At 45.5% G+C, this 14,063-nt stretch overlaps 1 protein-coding gene across 2 annotated transcripts in view; it reads left to right on the top strand.

The window, feature by feature from the left end:
- The window catches only part of myo5b (myosin VB), a 44,449-nt gene extending 34,661 nt beyond the window's left edge, over positions 1–9,788 (top strand). For both annotated transcript variants that reach the window (XM_049018553.1, XM_049018554.1), the window contains exons 25-39: positions 65–184; positions 277–411; positions 675–743; positions 1,730–1,975; positions 4,841–4,935; positions 6,109–6,307; positions 6,396–6,489; positions 6,569–6,712; positions 6,806–6,957; positions 7,615–7,704; positions 7,842–7,992; positions 8,159–8,450; positions 8,650–8,824; positions 8,939–9,019; positions 9,108–9,788. In XM_049018553.1, coding sequence (XP_048874510.1) covers positions 65–184; positions 277–411; positions 675–743; positions 1,730–1,975; positions 4,841–4,935; positions 6,109–6,307; positions 6,396–6,489; positions 6,569–6,712; positions 6,806–6,957; positions 7,615–7,704; positions 7,842–7,992; positions 8,159–8,450; positions 8,650–8,824; positions 8,939–9,019; positions 9,108–9,260 — 2,196 coding nt within the window. In that variant the 3' untranslated portion in view covers positions 9,261–9,788. The remainder of the gene's footprint in view (positions 1–64; positions 185–276; positions 412–674; positions 744–1,729; positions 1,976–4,840; positions 4,936–6,108; positions 6,308–6,395; positions 6,490–6,568; positions 6,713–6,805; positions 6,958–7,614; positions 7,705–7,841; positions 7,993–8,158; positions 8,451–8,649; positions 8,825–8,938; positions 9,020–9,107) is intronic.
- Positions 9,789–14,063: the final 4,275 nt, after the last annotated feature.

Below are 14,063 nucleotides of genomic sequence, written 5' to 3'. Positions count from 1 at the left end.
CACACAGCTCTGCCTCCCTGTCAGTATGTTTCTGGTTTGCAGAAATCTTCTCCTTGTCGTCTAGTTTCAGCCTGGCCACAGAAGGAACCCGTCCAATCAGAGTAGCCTGGAGTCAGATTCGAATTACCCTTCCATCTCCTCCTCTGAGGTTGGAGAGACAGAGGACTCAATTCAGCAAGTGGAGGTAATTGCAGCCCGTGGGATGCGTAAGGGACGCATGGGGGGGTGTTGATTTACAGATGAATATTGGTTCCATCTTCCTCTGGGGCCTTGCAGGAGATGGGCCTGGACAAGGCGGCCATGGACATCTCGCTGTTTCTGAAGCTGCAGAAACGTGTGAGAGAGCTGGAGCAAGAGCGTCGCAAGCTGCAGGTCAGCCTGGAGAAGATGGAGGAGCTGGCTAATCGCAAGGTGGGCTGGTGTCCACTACTCCATCCGAAATGCAGAAGTGCACGGAGATGGGGGTGTATCTGATTACTTTGAAATGCTATTCCTTGGAAATAAAATCTTCCCGAATAACAAAGTTTTGAAACATTAAATTAGATAATTGAAAACACGGAGAACAAAGAGCTTTTCATCTGCTGTTCGAAGTTGATTCTGCATTGGTGATCAATATTGCTGTGGATCCTCCTTATCACTGGCGAATTAGGATTGTTGTCTTTGTTACCTCACAGGCTCTGGAACGCAAGACTTCTGTGGCAGAGCAGGAGTATAGTGCAGACTCTGCGTACAACAACCTGAAGGTACAGGTTCAGGAACCTTTGATCCCTCACAGACACACACACACACACACATGTGCGGATAGTCACAGCCTTCAGTGGGATGTTGATGTTCTTCGTCCATTTAACCTGCATACTGGTGTGCATAGTTATGCTGGCCATCCTGCCACGGAAGCAGTGGGTGAGTTGGGGGGGGGGTGTCTTGGACGAGAAGGTGGAATCCGCTGTGATTCCTGTGACCGTTGTGACTTCTGTAACCGCTGTGATCGTTGAGACTTCTGAGTGGATTTGCGGTTCGACTGTGATGGAGTTCATTGGGACAACTGTAGACACATTTGATAGGATTTCTGGAAAAGCTTAGAATTAAATTTAACTATATCGAGACCAAACAATAATTGTGAGTCATCCACCAACCTCTCAACCACATATATTGTTTTAGACGTGAACAAAATATGTGAACGAGATGGTTCGTAACTACAGTTCCCTGCCGACAATTTGCGAAGCTGGAGGGATGTGTAGGAAATGTGTACGAAAATACGGAACGGATTCCGTATTTTCCTGGATCAGTATGGGAGACAGCATTTTATGTTTCAGTATGGGACAACGCTGTCCTCACACTCCGCCCAAGGTAACATGGCAGCCACAGACAAACTCTGGCCATTTTTTATGAAATGCATGCTGCTAAACATCGAGTGTGCGATCAAGGCTCAGTTTTAGCAAGAGTCTTAGATGGAGCACAGATACATTTAAGGATATTTTCTTACCAGCTTCCAACTGCCCAGGTTTACAAAGGACAGTAATATCTTCAGTGCACAAACACCCAGCTTTCAGATAAGATAAGAGTATGCCGTAAAACGAAAGCACAGTGCAGATCTAGCTGCCTGTGACTGTGTTCTTCATGGAACCGTATGTACAGCACAGTATGGAACCATATGTACTACACAGTAACCCTTTTCAAAGATATACTATGTTCGTTCCTAAATGATCTCCCACTCATCTCCTCTCCACAGAGACAAGAGCTGGAATCCGAAAACAAAAAGCTGAAGAACGACCTCAATGAACTACGCAAAGCTGTGGCTGACAATGCCTCGCAGAGCAGCTCCTCTTCATCCAGTGAGCACCAGGAGGGCTACAACCTGCTGCTCAACCAGCTCAAGGCAGCCAATGAGGAGCTGGAGATTCGCAAGGAGGAAGTACTCATTCTCAGGTCTCAGATCATGAGCTCCACCCAGGAGAATGACACGGCCAATCACGTTGTGAGTCTTCCAGTGATTATCTTTGGCTTTACAGTATATAGATACCTTGGATGGAGAGCTTATTGCAGTGAGACACTGTAGCTTCCTGGAGACACACACGTGCTGCTGTGCTCTTGCCTTGCCCAATTCAATTTGAACAGTCACAGGAAGCATTGCTATATGCAGCCAAATGTTCGAATTGCCTTTCACCGTAAAAGACCACCTCAGATAGTCATGCCACCGAGGGAATTAGCAATTTGCTTTATGTTGCAAACGTGGTGAGTCTTTGGCTAAACTGATGTACATAATTTATTAAAAAGCTGCAGCAAATGGTAATGTTCTAAGCCCTGATCTACGGGAGCTGCTAGTGTTGGCAAACCTCAGGTCTTAAGGAAGCTTAGAAGCATAGAACCTGAACGTTGCTTCACCCTGCTTGGTCTCGACTCTGGGACACTGAGGTTACCTTCCCCAGATGACCTCAGGGGTCTGGATGCTGCATGATGTCCAAGTAAATCAGAAATGTATTTGGGCCCGAGACCGTTTATTGCTTTTTATGTTAGCAGTAATATTTTAAAATCAGTCCAGTGTTGGACAGGAAGCCAGTGCAGTGACTAAAGGAGCAGAGTGATATGTTCTACTCTCCTGGTGTTAGTGAGGAGCCTGGCGGCCGCATTCTGGATGAGTTGCAGCTGTCTCATTGATTTTTTTTTTGCCAATACCTGTGAAGTCACCGTTATATTAGTCTAGCCTGCTGAAAATAAACACATGAACAAGCTTTTCTGTGTCTCGTTTAGACAGAAATCCTTTAACTCTTGCTATGTTTTTAAGGTGATTTTGTAATTGTCGTCATGTGGCAGTTGAAATTAAGGTGGAAAATTCTGGCACATCTATTCTTCGATTCAGTGCACGTATTCAACGAATCTAAGTCTAAACTAAACCAAAGTCACGAGGTGACAGTGTAATGTGGAACATCTGCATAGTTAGGTTATAGATGTTGTAGTGTTCCATAATCTGAGCAAAAGGGAGCATGTAGATGTTGAATAGAAGAGGCCCAAGAATGAAAGCTTGAGGAACTGTATGTGGTTTTTGTTCGCTCAGATTCATAATTAACTATTGGCCCAAATAGGACTGTGTGATATCACATTGCAATGTTCTCCAGGTTATATGGTGCATGTGCCTTAAGCATCAGGGATTTAGATGATGGGCGAAACATTCACTGGATGGCGCTTTCCGGTATTTACGGATGTTTACTTGCGTCCACAATTTCTTGAGCAGATTAGTAGGGGTGTAATGAAATTTCACGATAGATGAAGAAAAGATTAAAAAAACGTTCTATGTTTGTTATTTATATAGTTTTATTTATATTCTATTTTATGTGCAATTGAGTAGTCAAATACGACAGAAGCCTGTCATTTGAGTTTCCAGTGAAATATTTTATGGTGCTAGATATTTGTTCTGTTCTTTACTGTTTATGATGATGGTGATTATTTAACACATTTCACCAAACATCTGCAGTATTTAGCATTTTTTGTCTTTCAAATTAATCAAATAAAAGGCTGCTTTCCAGTAATAAATTTCCTCTTTGAAGTTTTCCTTAAAATATTGTTAAAATATCATCTCGTCTCGTTCTCGTGAACCCAATATCGTGTCTGGTCTCGTCTCGTGGGCTGAGTATATCTTACACCCCTACAGATTAGTAATGCGCTTAAAATATTACTTTTCTGTATAAATTTGGCATAGCCTTAAGTTGAAGAAATGTGTGGGACTTAAAACTGCAAAAGGTACCGAACCCAACACTGGCGTCTTAGTACCTTGTCTATCCACAGTATCTCCTTTCTTAAAAAATGTTGCGGTTGCTGGCCTGTCCCTTTATTCACCGCCACTTTTGTGCTTATCGGTTCCATGATTTACCAACACAGCAGTAGGTGGCGTGCTCCACTAACCGAGTTTAATAAGTGTAAGGATACGCCAAATCTATATAGATTACTGTCACTTATCGGTGTCGCAAGATTTTTGATTCATCACTGCTCGGATGGATGTCATTTTTAAATCTTAATAAGTGTAGTCTCAGTGCAGTGGAGTGATCAAAACCTAGACTTAAAAGCCTTAAGAGTTCTCTCATGGAGCAAAACAATTCTGTTGCTGGAAAACAACCTCTTCGATGGTCTTTCCTAAAAAGTTTGATGTACTGTAGGCCTATACTTCCTTATTACTGAGGCATCTAGGTTGGACTATTTTAAGAGGTTTGATAATTGCCATCTTCAGGGCCCTTAGAAAAAGGCCTGACTGAAAAGAACTACTGACTATTCATAGATATCTGATGCTGTACAGTTAAAAACAAATTTTTTAGAACCTCGTAGGCAGAGTGTTGAGGCCTGCGGTGCTGAACGATTTCTGTCAAGGTTGCATGGTCTAGGAGTTGAGGGCAGTCGCTTCAAGGCAGCATCACAACACAAACCAGGGCTCATGGCAGCCCATACAGCCGTTGTTTTATCATTTCATTCCCCTTTAGCGAGTGCCTCTCTCATCCTCCCATCTCCTCATCAGACTATCGAGGTGACGTCAGCCACTGAGATGTGAATGCTTCATTAGAAACAGCCCATTGAACCACATCTGATGCAACAAACCCTTAGATTATCTGGCTCCTCCAGTGTTAAGTATAGGCAATTCATATTGTCATTGGGTGGGACTACAAATGCTGCAGACCACTAACGCTGTAATATGCATGGTGCCCATAAAGCCCTGGTCAACCTGTAGACCTCTGGCCAGCTGACTGAGGCTCATCATGTTTCATTAGAGAGCATGCAGGCCTCCCACACATCCCGCCCGTGAAGTGACACTCTCACCTCTTCACACTAACGTCATACGGCCTTCCCTTCCTGACAGGAAACCAGCAGCATGCCAGCGCAGAGCAACAGCAACAAGCACATAGATGAGGAGGAAGTGGTGCAAACTAACCAGGGACTGAGTGAGTCCAACAAGTAAGTGTCACTACAGAGGCAGCTGTCAGCATTGTGTTCATTTATGTGGCTGGTTCAAAGACCTGAGCAGTTACAAATGCAAAGTATCTGTTATGGAAGGACCTTCTAAAAGAAATGGCACTAGTGATGGTGCATGATAATTGATGTATATAGTTAGACTGATAGAATGGTCTTCGTTTCCTGAAACTATAGGTTGATTTGAGAGGAATCTTGAGGCTGCTGACCAATGTTATTTTCCCTTTAGCTCCTTGGCCCCAAAGCACAGACCCTGCGGTGTTTCTCCTTTTATTTCGTCACTTCTTTCCTTCATTTTTTGTCGTTTGTCTGTTGAGGAACCCCACACCCCCACCCCGTGGTGATGATAAGGACGCCACTCATCGAGGTTATTAAAATTGGACCTGACAGGACTTGGATTCGCCCTGGCATGGCCGCCTGCACCCATCACTAGTAGACAGCTGGCATGCCAGGGGCAGGTCTTGCTTGTTCAGAGATGGAGTGGCAGTTCGGTTGCCCCCTTTGCATCCAGCAGAGGTAGAGCGAGGTGCAGCTGACTGACGGCACAGTAGTGACGGTTCTTCACCAGAATTGGGAATTTCTGCCATAGGTTTCTCCCACTGCTTTCTCCTTACGCAGGTCTCCTTTCTTTCATCTTCTTTCATGTTTCCCCTCTGCTTTTCCATGCTTCTCTGACCCATTGATCACTGCAAGGACTGAGCTAATCTAAATGACGACAGGGCGCCTGGCTTACCAGAGCTTAAAGCCAGAGGCCAGGTGGTCATACCTCCATCCCACTGCTCTGCTTCTTGGTCTTGGCTCCATTTGAACTTTCACCTCCACCTTCCGACGCAGGCCCTTGTCTGCCTGTCTGTGCAGAGACGAAGAAGCCTCTGGGGGATTTTCATATTTGACCCCCCTTGAATAGAGTAACAGCTGTAGCATCTTAAACTCTTGAGCGGTACTACAGAGAGCATCAAATGATGCATATGGAAGGTCAGTCGTAGGCATGGATTACAGGTACAGAGCAGGATTAGATGATACATTATAACAGTTTCTACCATGCTTTAAAAAAAAATTTTCTCCAGCAATGGTTCTGATTGGCTGCATGCTCTAGATGTCGGTTTTTCCCAGCATGCACCTCCACCTTGCTGTAACCTTTTTCCCTCCCCCACCCAGGCTGCTGGAGGCCCAGTTACAGACACAGAGCCGACACCACGAGGATGAAGTGGAGGCCTTGAAAACGCAAATCGAGCTGCTCAGAGATGACCTGGAGCACAAGCAGGAACTGCTCAACCACACGTTGGCGCTGCCCCCTGATGCACAAGTGGACTTCAGCATCCAGCAGGAAATCACACGCCTCACCAATGAGAACCTGGTGTGTGCGAAGAACCGAGGTTTGGGTAGGAAGAATAAAGTGATGCTTTATGAACCGGGAAAACCTGATTTTTCTGCCTGCATCATAGGACCTGAAGGAAATTGTAGAGAAGCTGGAGAAGAATGAGAAGAAACTAAAGAAACGACTGAAGATCTCTGAGAAGCGAGTGCAGGAGCTGGAGGGTGAGGAGCAGGGACCGCAGGCCGGCTTCAGCTAGCAGACTTCTTCCAGGTGGTAACAGGCTTACCCATCTCTCCACAGCATCCCAGGCCACGGCACAGCAGTCGCGGCCTCGTCCAGAGCTGTTCCGACAGGCAACCGTCCAGCGCAAAGAGAAGGACTTTGAGGGTATGCTGGAATACTGCAAAGAAGATGAACCTCTTCTGTTTAAGAACCTCATCACGGGTAAGATTCCATCCCGACACCAGCAGTGTGGTTTACAGTCACAATGTTCTCTCCCAAAAAATGAAGTTCCTGACTGAAGCTGTCCCCTTTCAGACATGAAGCCCCAGCTGGAGTCAGCCACTGTTCCCTGCCTACCAGCCTACATCCTGTTCATGTGCATTCGCCATGCAGACTACATAAATGACGACCAGAAGGTTCACTCGTTGCTTACCTCATCCATTAATTCCATCAAGAAGGTCCTGAAGGTAGGAGACAAGGACTAGTCCCACTTCAGGCAGGAGGGCCTGCATCTTAGCTGATCCAAGTAGCAATGACCTTTAGCCAAACCGTCAAGCATCCATGAGTCAGGTTTGGTGCAAATACAGCAGTTGTTTTTGAAGCATATTTGAACAGTGGTTGTTACTCTTCCAAATCTGCACCCAATCTGGATTACCTTCATTTATCACTTTACCCACAATCCTCCGTTTCTGCTCTCTTCCCAGTAGCCTTGGGGATTATTGCACATGTGCAATGTAATATCGATATATCATCGCCCAGCCCTAGATTTGTGGTGTTCTGGTTCCGCCTTCTGAACTGTCAAACTAGGGCTGTTTTTTAATACCAAGAACGCAAATACTGTACTTGTTGTCTGGGCAAGACCAGTCTTGCAACTTGCCTCCCAAGAATGAACTTGGGGCTCAGGGGATCATGGGATTGGTCTCGTCTGGCGAGGATGCAATCGATGTGTCCTTGATATTTGTGGCTGGGCAAGAACGACATCCGGGGATTTTCACGGTCTTCTGTACTTCTGTTCCTGCGTCTTGGAACTGGTCTTCGGCAATGAAGGATAACGTAACAGGGGTTGATGAGAACACGAGTACAGTAAAGTACACATATTGAGATGCACCCTTGCTCTTTTACAGAAGCACAACAAAGACTTTGAGATGCTGTCTTTCTGGTTGGCCAACACCAGTCGTTTCCTGCACTGCCTGAAGCAGTACAGCGGGGAAGAGGTGAGAAGCATTAGTATGACTACTGTAGTTCAACAGTCAGGAGGTCTTGGTCATTTGCTGAAAGGAATATATGGTTTTACGGCCTTCTCCATATCTGCAGTGGGTATGTCACTTTCTTTTCGCTGCCGTTCTCGCAGGCGTTCATGACACAGAACACTCCAAAGCAGAACGAACATTGTCTTAAGAACTTTGACCTGGCTGAGTACCGACAGCTGTTGAGTGACCTGTCCATTCAGATCTACCAGCAACTCGTCAAAGTGGCCGAGGAGACCATGCAGCCCATGATCGGTGAGAGCAGATGCTGCTACCGTTCAAATTCTGCTCCTGCCCCACGATATCTGCTGAATACCTCTGGCTGAATGTAAATTCATCAGCTCGGCAGAATACTTGTGTGTCGTAGGGGTTAAAACCATATTATGTCCAGATTAACATTCTCGTTTCTTAACCCCATCAGTGTCTGCCATGTTGGAAAGTGAGAGCATCAGTCTGGCGGGCATCAAGCCTACAGGGTACCGACACCGCTCATCCAGCATGGAATACGACGGGGATGGGCCAGGCACCTACACCCTGGAGGCGCTGATCCGACAGCTGAACCAGTTCTACAACACGATGGCTGATCAAGGCCTGGACCCAGAGATCATCCAGCAAGTGGTCCGCCAGCTCTTCTACTGCATCAACGCCATCACCCTCAACAACCTGCTGCTGCGGAAGGATGTCTGCTCATGGACCTCCGGTATTCAGCTGAGGTACCTACTGAACATGAACCAGTCTAGCAGAACAGACTGAAATCAAGACCCGCCTTGTGAAAGTACAAGAGTCTTTTATAATCCTTTCTAGAAAGACTAACACATCAAACCCTCATTTGACCAAGAGAAGACGGTGGGTGAATAAATGCATATTACATGAAGAGCAGTGATTGCAGTGTCTGTGAACATGTGTTTATAGATACAACATCAGCCAGATGGAGGAGTGGCTGCGTGGGAAAAACTTACATCAGCGTGGGGCTATGGCCACCTTAGAGCCGCTCATTCAGGCTGCCCAACTGCTTCAGGTCAAGAAGAAGACCTCCCAGGATGCAGAGAAGATCTGCTCTCTCTGTTCAGCTCTCACCATGCAGCAGGTAAGAGAAAGGGTGGAGTGCATCTGGGAGAGAGAGTGTCAGCAGCAGAGGACCAGCTAGGGTGGAGTCTGGGCCAAGTTCATGGGTCTCTCTCTCTCTCTCTCTCTCCTGCAGATTGTGAAAATCCTCAACCTGTACACTCCACTCAACGAGTTCGAAGAGAGGGTCACCGTGTCCTTCATCCGAAACATCCAGGTAGGGCCGCATTAAGTCTCATAGTGAATGTCTGATTGCTTATCCCTGTTGACTAACGACAGTCCTTGACTTTGTTGTTGTGCCTCAGTCCCAACTACAGGTGCGGAACGACCCCCCGATTCTCCTAATGGACACCAAGCACGTCTTCCCCGTCCTGTTCCCCTACACTCCTTCAGCCCTGACTTTGGACACCCTGAAAATTCCTGACTGCCTCAACTTAAACTTTCTCACTCGAGTCTGAAAACTAAACCAAAGGCAGAACGTTATTTCCTTCTCCATCTATCAGTCATGAAGGATTATTGATTCTAAAATCATAAACAAGCCACGCCACGAGAATTGACAATACTCCTCTGGTTCTGTCTGGATCATTATCTTGCTTAAATTACACAGCTGGATGATTTGTGCCTTTCGATCGAGAGAGAGAGAGAGAGAGAGAGAGAGGTCAGGTGTGAATTACTCCCACCATGTCAGCATCATCAAGTGTGTGGGTAGCGGGAAGTTTGAAGCGTGTGAAGATGCAGAGTGGGGAGAAGACATGGAATGATGAGGAGCTGAGATAACCGACTGGTCAGATTGTTTTGGCAAAGTTGAAGTTAATTAGCAAGTGTACAGTAGTGCTTATTAGTAAGTGAAGATGGTCAATGGCTGGACGCAGAGAAGACAGACTGTCTAAAAATGACAAGGAAAGGAAATAATGGAGTTGGTACCTCATTTAAAAAAAAAATCTGCAGAAAAGATAGAATAAATTTGACCTTGGCCAAGTGTGAAAGATCTGGTAAGCCTTCTTCTTTGGGCTGCAGGACATTGACATGGATAGACCAAGCCGCCCTGTCACCAGTCCATTAACCTAAAAAACCTCTGCCCACTGCTGAGCTTGGACAGGTCTCACTCGGTCCTGTCCTAATTCCCAAAACCCTTTAACTGTCCTACTACTGTTCTAGGACGTTCCTGAGGGTCAAACTCAGTGCCCTGTCAGTGGTTTTGCAGAAAAGTTTTTAGCAAAGCTTTTAATCATTTAAGCACTGCATTTTGAGGGTCTCTTTCACAGGCGATTGAAGCACATAACTTCTGTGTTTGGATGGAGCTTGTGTTTGATTTGGTGGAGTTTTATGTTTAATGGGGGCGTGAGTGGGGCTTTCTTCTGTGGCTGCATTTTTTTTGTAAATTTAGAGAACCGATCCTCTGATTTTAAGTGAGGAGTCTACAGATTTTTTTTGTCTGTCTTGGCTTCTGTCAGTCTTATACTGCCCCCTAGTGACAGCAGAGGTGTAGGACTGGTGCACTCAGTCCACACATAAAAAGTTCCAGCTGCCTCGTACGTCAAACATGTCAAAATGCGCTTCCAGGTGCCATACAACTGCTTGATTATTATTATTATTATTATTTTTAAGTGTGTTTTTACTATTATATATAGATCATTTATTACGTGGAAGATGCATCCTAAGGTGCAGGCTGCAAAAAATGTAGCTGTACCAGGAATTCACTGAGAGGGGTCATATCCAGGTATAGGCGGACTAGGCAGCTGCCTAGGGCCTAAATAGCATACAGTCAAGAAACAAAAATATATTCATATATATATATATATATATATATATATATATATAATTTATAAATAAGAATAATTACACAAAATTAAAGTTAAACTATTCACATAAAATTTAAAATGTTTATGCATAGGCAGAAAATGGCTGGGGTCTTGTCTGCTTAGAGTTCTGTGATGTATTCTGGGCCTGGGGCCGGGTTTGAGGTAGTGATGCTGTTTGCCGTGTCAGCTGGTACAGGAAGGTGGGGGTGGCGCATATGAATGCACTGTAAATGGAAAAATAAGGCTCGCTGTGATAGGTCGGGCCTTGTGGGATACTGTCAGCAATAGCTCTTTGCTCCAATAGAAAACACGTTCACGCCTTGCACCCAACCCCGTAGACGGCACCCTGTCCACCGAGACTGACTGGGATAATTACCAATAAAAGGACTCGGCTCTTTCCATCACTTTGTTTACAGCTTTTTGGTTTGTAACAACTACTGTCAATCAAAAGGACTTAACAGGGTGTTTGCTAATGTTAAATATGTACAGAACTGTTCATTAAGTCATGATAACTTACCAGCACGAATGTGCTTTTATGACTCTGCAGTGTGAAATGCACAGGAAGTCAAACTTGTCTGAAGGTATTAAATTTCAAAACAAATCTGGACATTTACTGTGTTTCAGTAAGCTTGTACCGTGGGGGGGGGGGGGGGGGAGCGGACAGTGAGCACTCGGCGTATCTTCAGGCAGGAATGGGTCGAGATGGAAGTGAAACTAACCGAACAGAATTTCGCCACCCAAAAAAAAAAGGAAACTATGATCGAAGTGCTGACTACAGCAGAGGTTTGCTGCATGTCTACAGATGCGAAAGCAATCCGCAATTATCCCAGCAAACTGAAGAACCTCCAACAGGGCCGCTGTCAACGGTCTGACCTTTGCTGTGAGTGACAGGCGCTGCTGTATGCAGCCCCTCGGTGAGCACTGGAGCAGACGGTGCTGCGTGGCCCCCTGAGCCACTTATTCGTCTGTGGATCACAAGGCACCCAGACCCAGCAGTGCCCCCTGTTAGTGGGGTGGTGCAGCGGTCACCAGGTCGAGGCCTAAGCTCCGCATAGCTGGACTCCTGAGTATACGGTCCTTAAACTCAGATGTATTTTTAATATTTAGTTTTTATAAAAGCAACCACTAAATAAATTAATGTAAATGCATGCATTTCCTGCATCACCGCTATCTCTGCAGATTTTCCTGAGCAACACGTCAATCATAACGCACATTTTACGAGAGCCCAGCACGGTACGGCACCGTCCCAAATGGACAAGCTGGCTGGGAGCCTGGAGATAGGGAGGTTTGGTCCAAATTTGCAGTTGGATGCAGGAGACCGAGGAGGCGACTGGGTGCTTCTTACTCATCATGCAGGACCGGCAGTGTAAATGTCGCCCACGTATATTTTGAAACATTTTTTTTCACCCCATTAATTCTTTTTCTGGTGATTCCTGTGTTCACTGAGGGGAGGGGGGGGGCTGTCTCGTGTCACCACCCAGTGATTTAAATGTCAAAGGTTGGCCTCTCAGTTTATCAGCAGAAATCTTAAAAGGTCCCCTCGATGCACACGGAAGATTCTGCTCTCTGATAAGACTGCGGATGTTTTCATTAAAATCACCATTAAAACCATAAGAGGTTCAATTTAAAAAATAAATAACCGTTGTAAGCGAATTTGTGCTGTGCATTGCTTTTAGGAGAAAAGATTAGTAAATAATTCACTAATCGCATTTATTAAAGTATATTCCTATCTACCTGAAAATGGCTGCTGTCTTGACACAGACATTCTCTCCGTCATTCACCTGACAGAGACTGAGGGATGACTGCGTGATTTTTGACACGTTCGTTTCGGCAAATGCTTGACTATGCGGCTTTTGGGCTGTTCTGGTGAGTGAAACCTTAACTGCATAATTAGGTCATTTTGAATTACCCTGGATTACTTTGACTACCATCTGAGGCAGCAGGGCCACGTGTGACAAAAGCGAAAGTGTCAACAGAGGAACCCGAGCGCTCCGCCAACGTCAGCAGCCCATCTACGTTTCCACAGAAGTAAGCAAGAAAGGTATTTTCACAGTGGAATTTGATCATTAGTGGAAAGCAGCTGTTACTTCAGTCATACAGTGTTTATATCAGTAGTTCCCAACCTGATCCTCCAGGATGCACAGACCGTCCGCCTTTTTGCTCCCTCCCAGTTCCTGGTCGTAAAAACGTGGTCTGCCTGCTCGCCTCCAAGAACCACACTGGGAAACACTGGTTTATACGACAGTGCAGCTCCATTGTCCAGTTAAGAGTACTTTACAGGTGTCTTGTCACTCACTTAATACATATACAAAAATTAACTTAAAAAAAAAAAAAATCTTTAAATATTGCCGGTTCTGTAAGAAGATACAGGAAAAAATCTGGCTGCTAGAGACGATTAGTGCGACTGGATTGATCAATCGGTATTTCTCGCTCAAGAAACCTTAAAAGTAGCTCTCGGAAGCCTCCTGCCTCTCCTGTGTATGTAGTGTGGGAAGTGCATTACTGACCGACATCACCTCCATAATCATTGGGGCAGCACCAAATCACTTTCGCAGTTTAAAGTTAGTGTGAAGAGGGCGGTTAGTGTTGCGACGTCACCCTTCTCATAATACAAAGGTAAAAATAAATGGGAAATCAGCTCCACCGTGAGCTCCTCCTACCCAGTGAATTTTAAGAATTTACCAGAACACCCACCATGTTTTCATTACACCCACATCCATTTTGAGTTTCTTTTGCCCCCCCCATCTCTCTGACGGTGACACTGAAAAGCAAAGTTGCCGGAACGTGTCACAGGCCATGCCGAAAAGCAGGGCCATTAAGATGGTTAAAAAGGCAGGCCTGTGTTTAGTTTCGTTCTCGTCTATTATGAGCTGTGACCTTTTGCTGACATTACAACCAGCCTCTGGCATCACATCTCGGCGAAGCCACAGCAAATGGGGCTCCAACATCTTCACTCCTCAGCTGAACGACGACGACAACATGACAAGCACTTTTCAACTCATCTGCAGGATCTCTCACTCTGAGGCTGTGGGCCGGCATCCTGACCTCATAAAACGCTTCATCACTCAGCTCCTCAATACTGAAGGATTTACTTTTTTCGGTGAATGTTTTAGCTTTTACTCTTTACTTCATACAGTGTCAGTACTGGAGAGAAGAATTTTTAAAGAAATGACATATTTCCAAAACTCAAGCCATTTGGACATGGCAGAATTATGAGTGTTTCCCCGCAGGGTCCTCCGAGACCTCTGGTCGGTCCACATTTTTGCTCCCGGTAGCAAAAATGTTGACTGTCTGAAGTTTCCTGAGCCCTGGGTTGGGAAATACTGCTTTACGATAACAGGTTGCTCTAATATGGAGCTACCTAAGGGGTGCAAACAACAGAACACTGTGCATGTCAGCATTCGGAGGAAGCAGCTGCACTGCAATCCTCTGCTCTACCACAGATCGGAGGGGATCAGG

This window comes from Brienomyrus brachyistius, chromosome 7 (genome assembly GCF_023856365.1).
Source record: "Brienomyrus brachyistius isolate T26 chromosome 7, BBRACH_0.4, whole genome shotgun sequence".
NCBI classification, from domain to species: Eukaryota; Metazoa; Chordata; class Actinopteri; order Osteoglossiformes; family Mormyridae; genus Brienomyrus; species Brienomyrus brachyistius.
The sequence above is the reverse complement of the archived record's forward strand: the minus strand, read 5'-3'. Positions and strand labels throughout refer to the sequence as shown.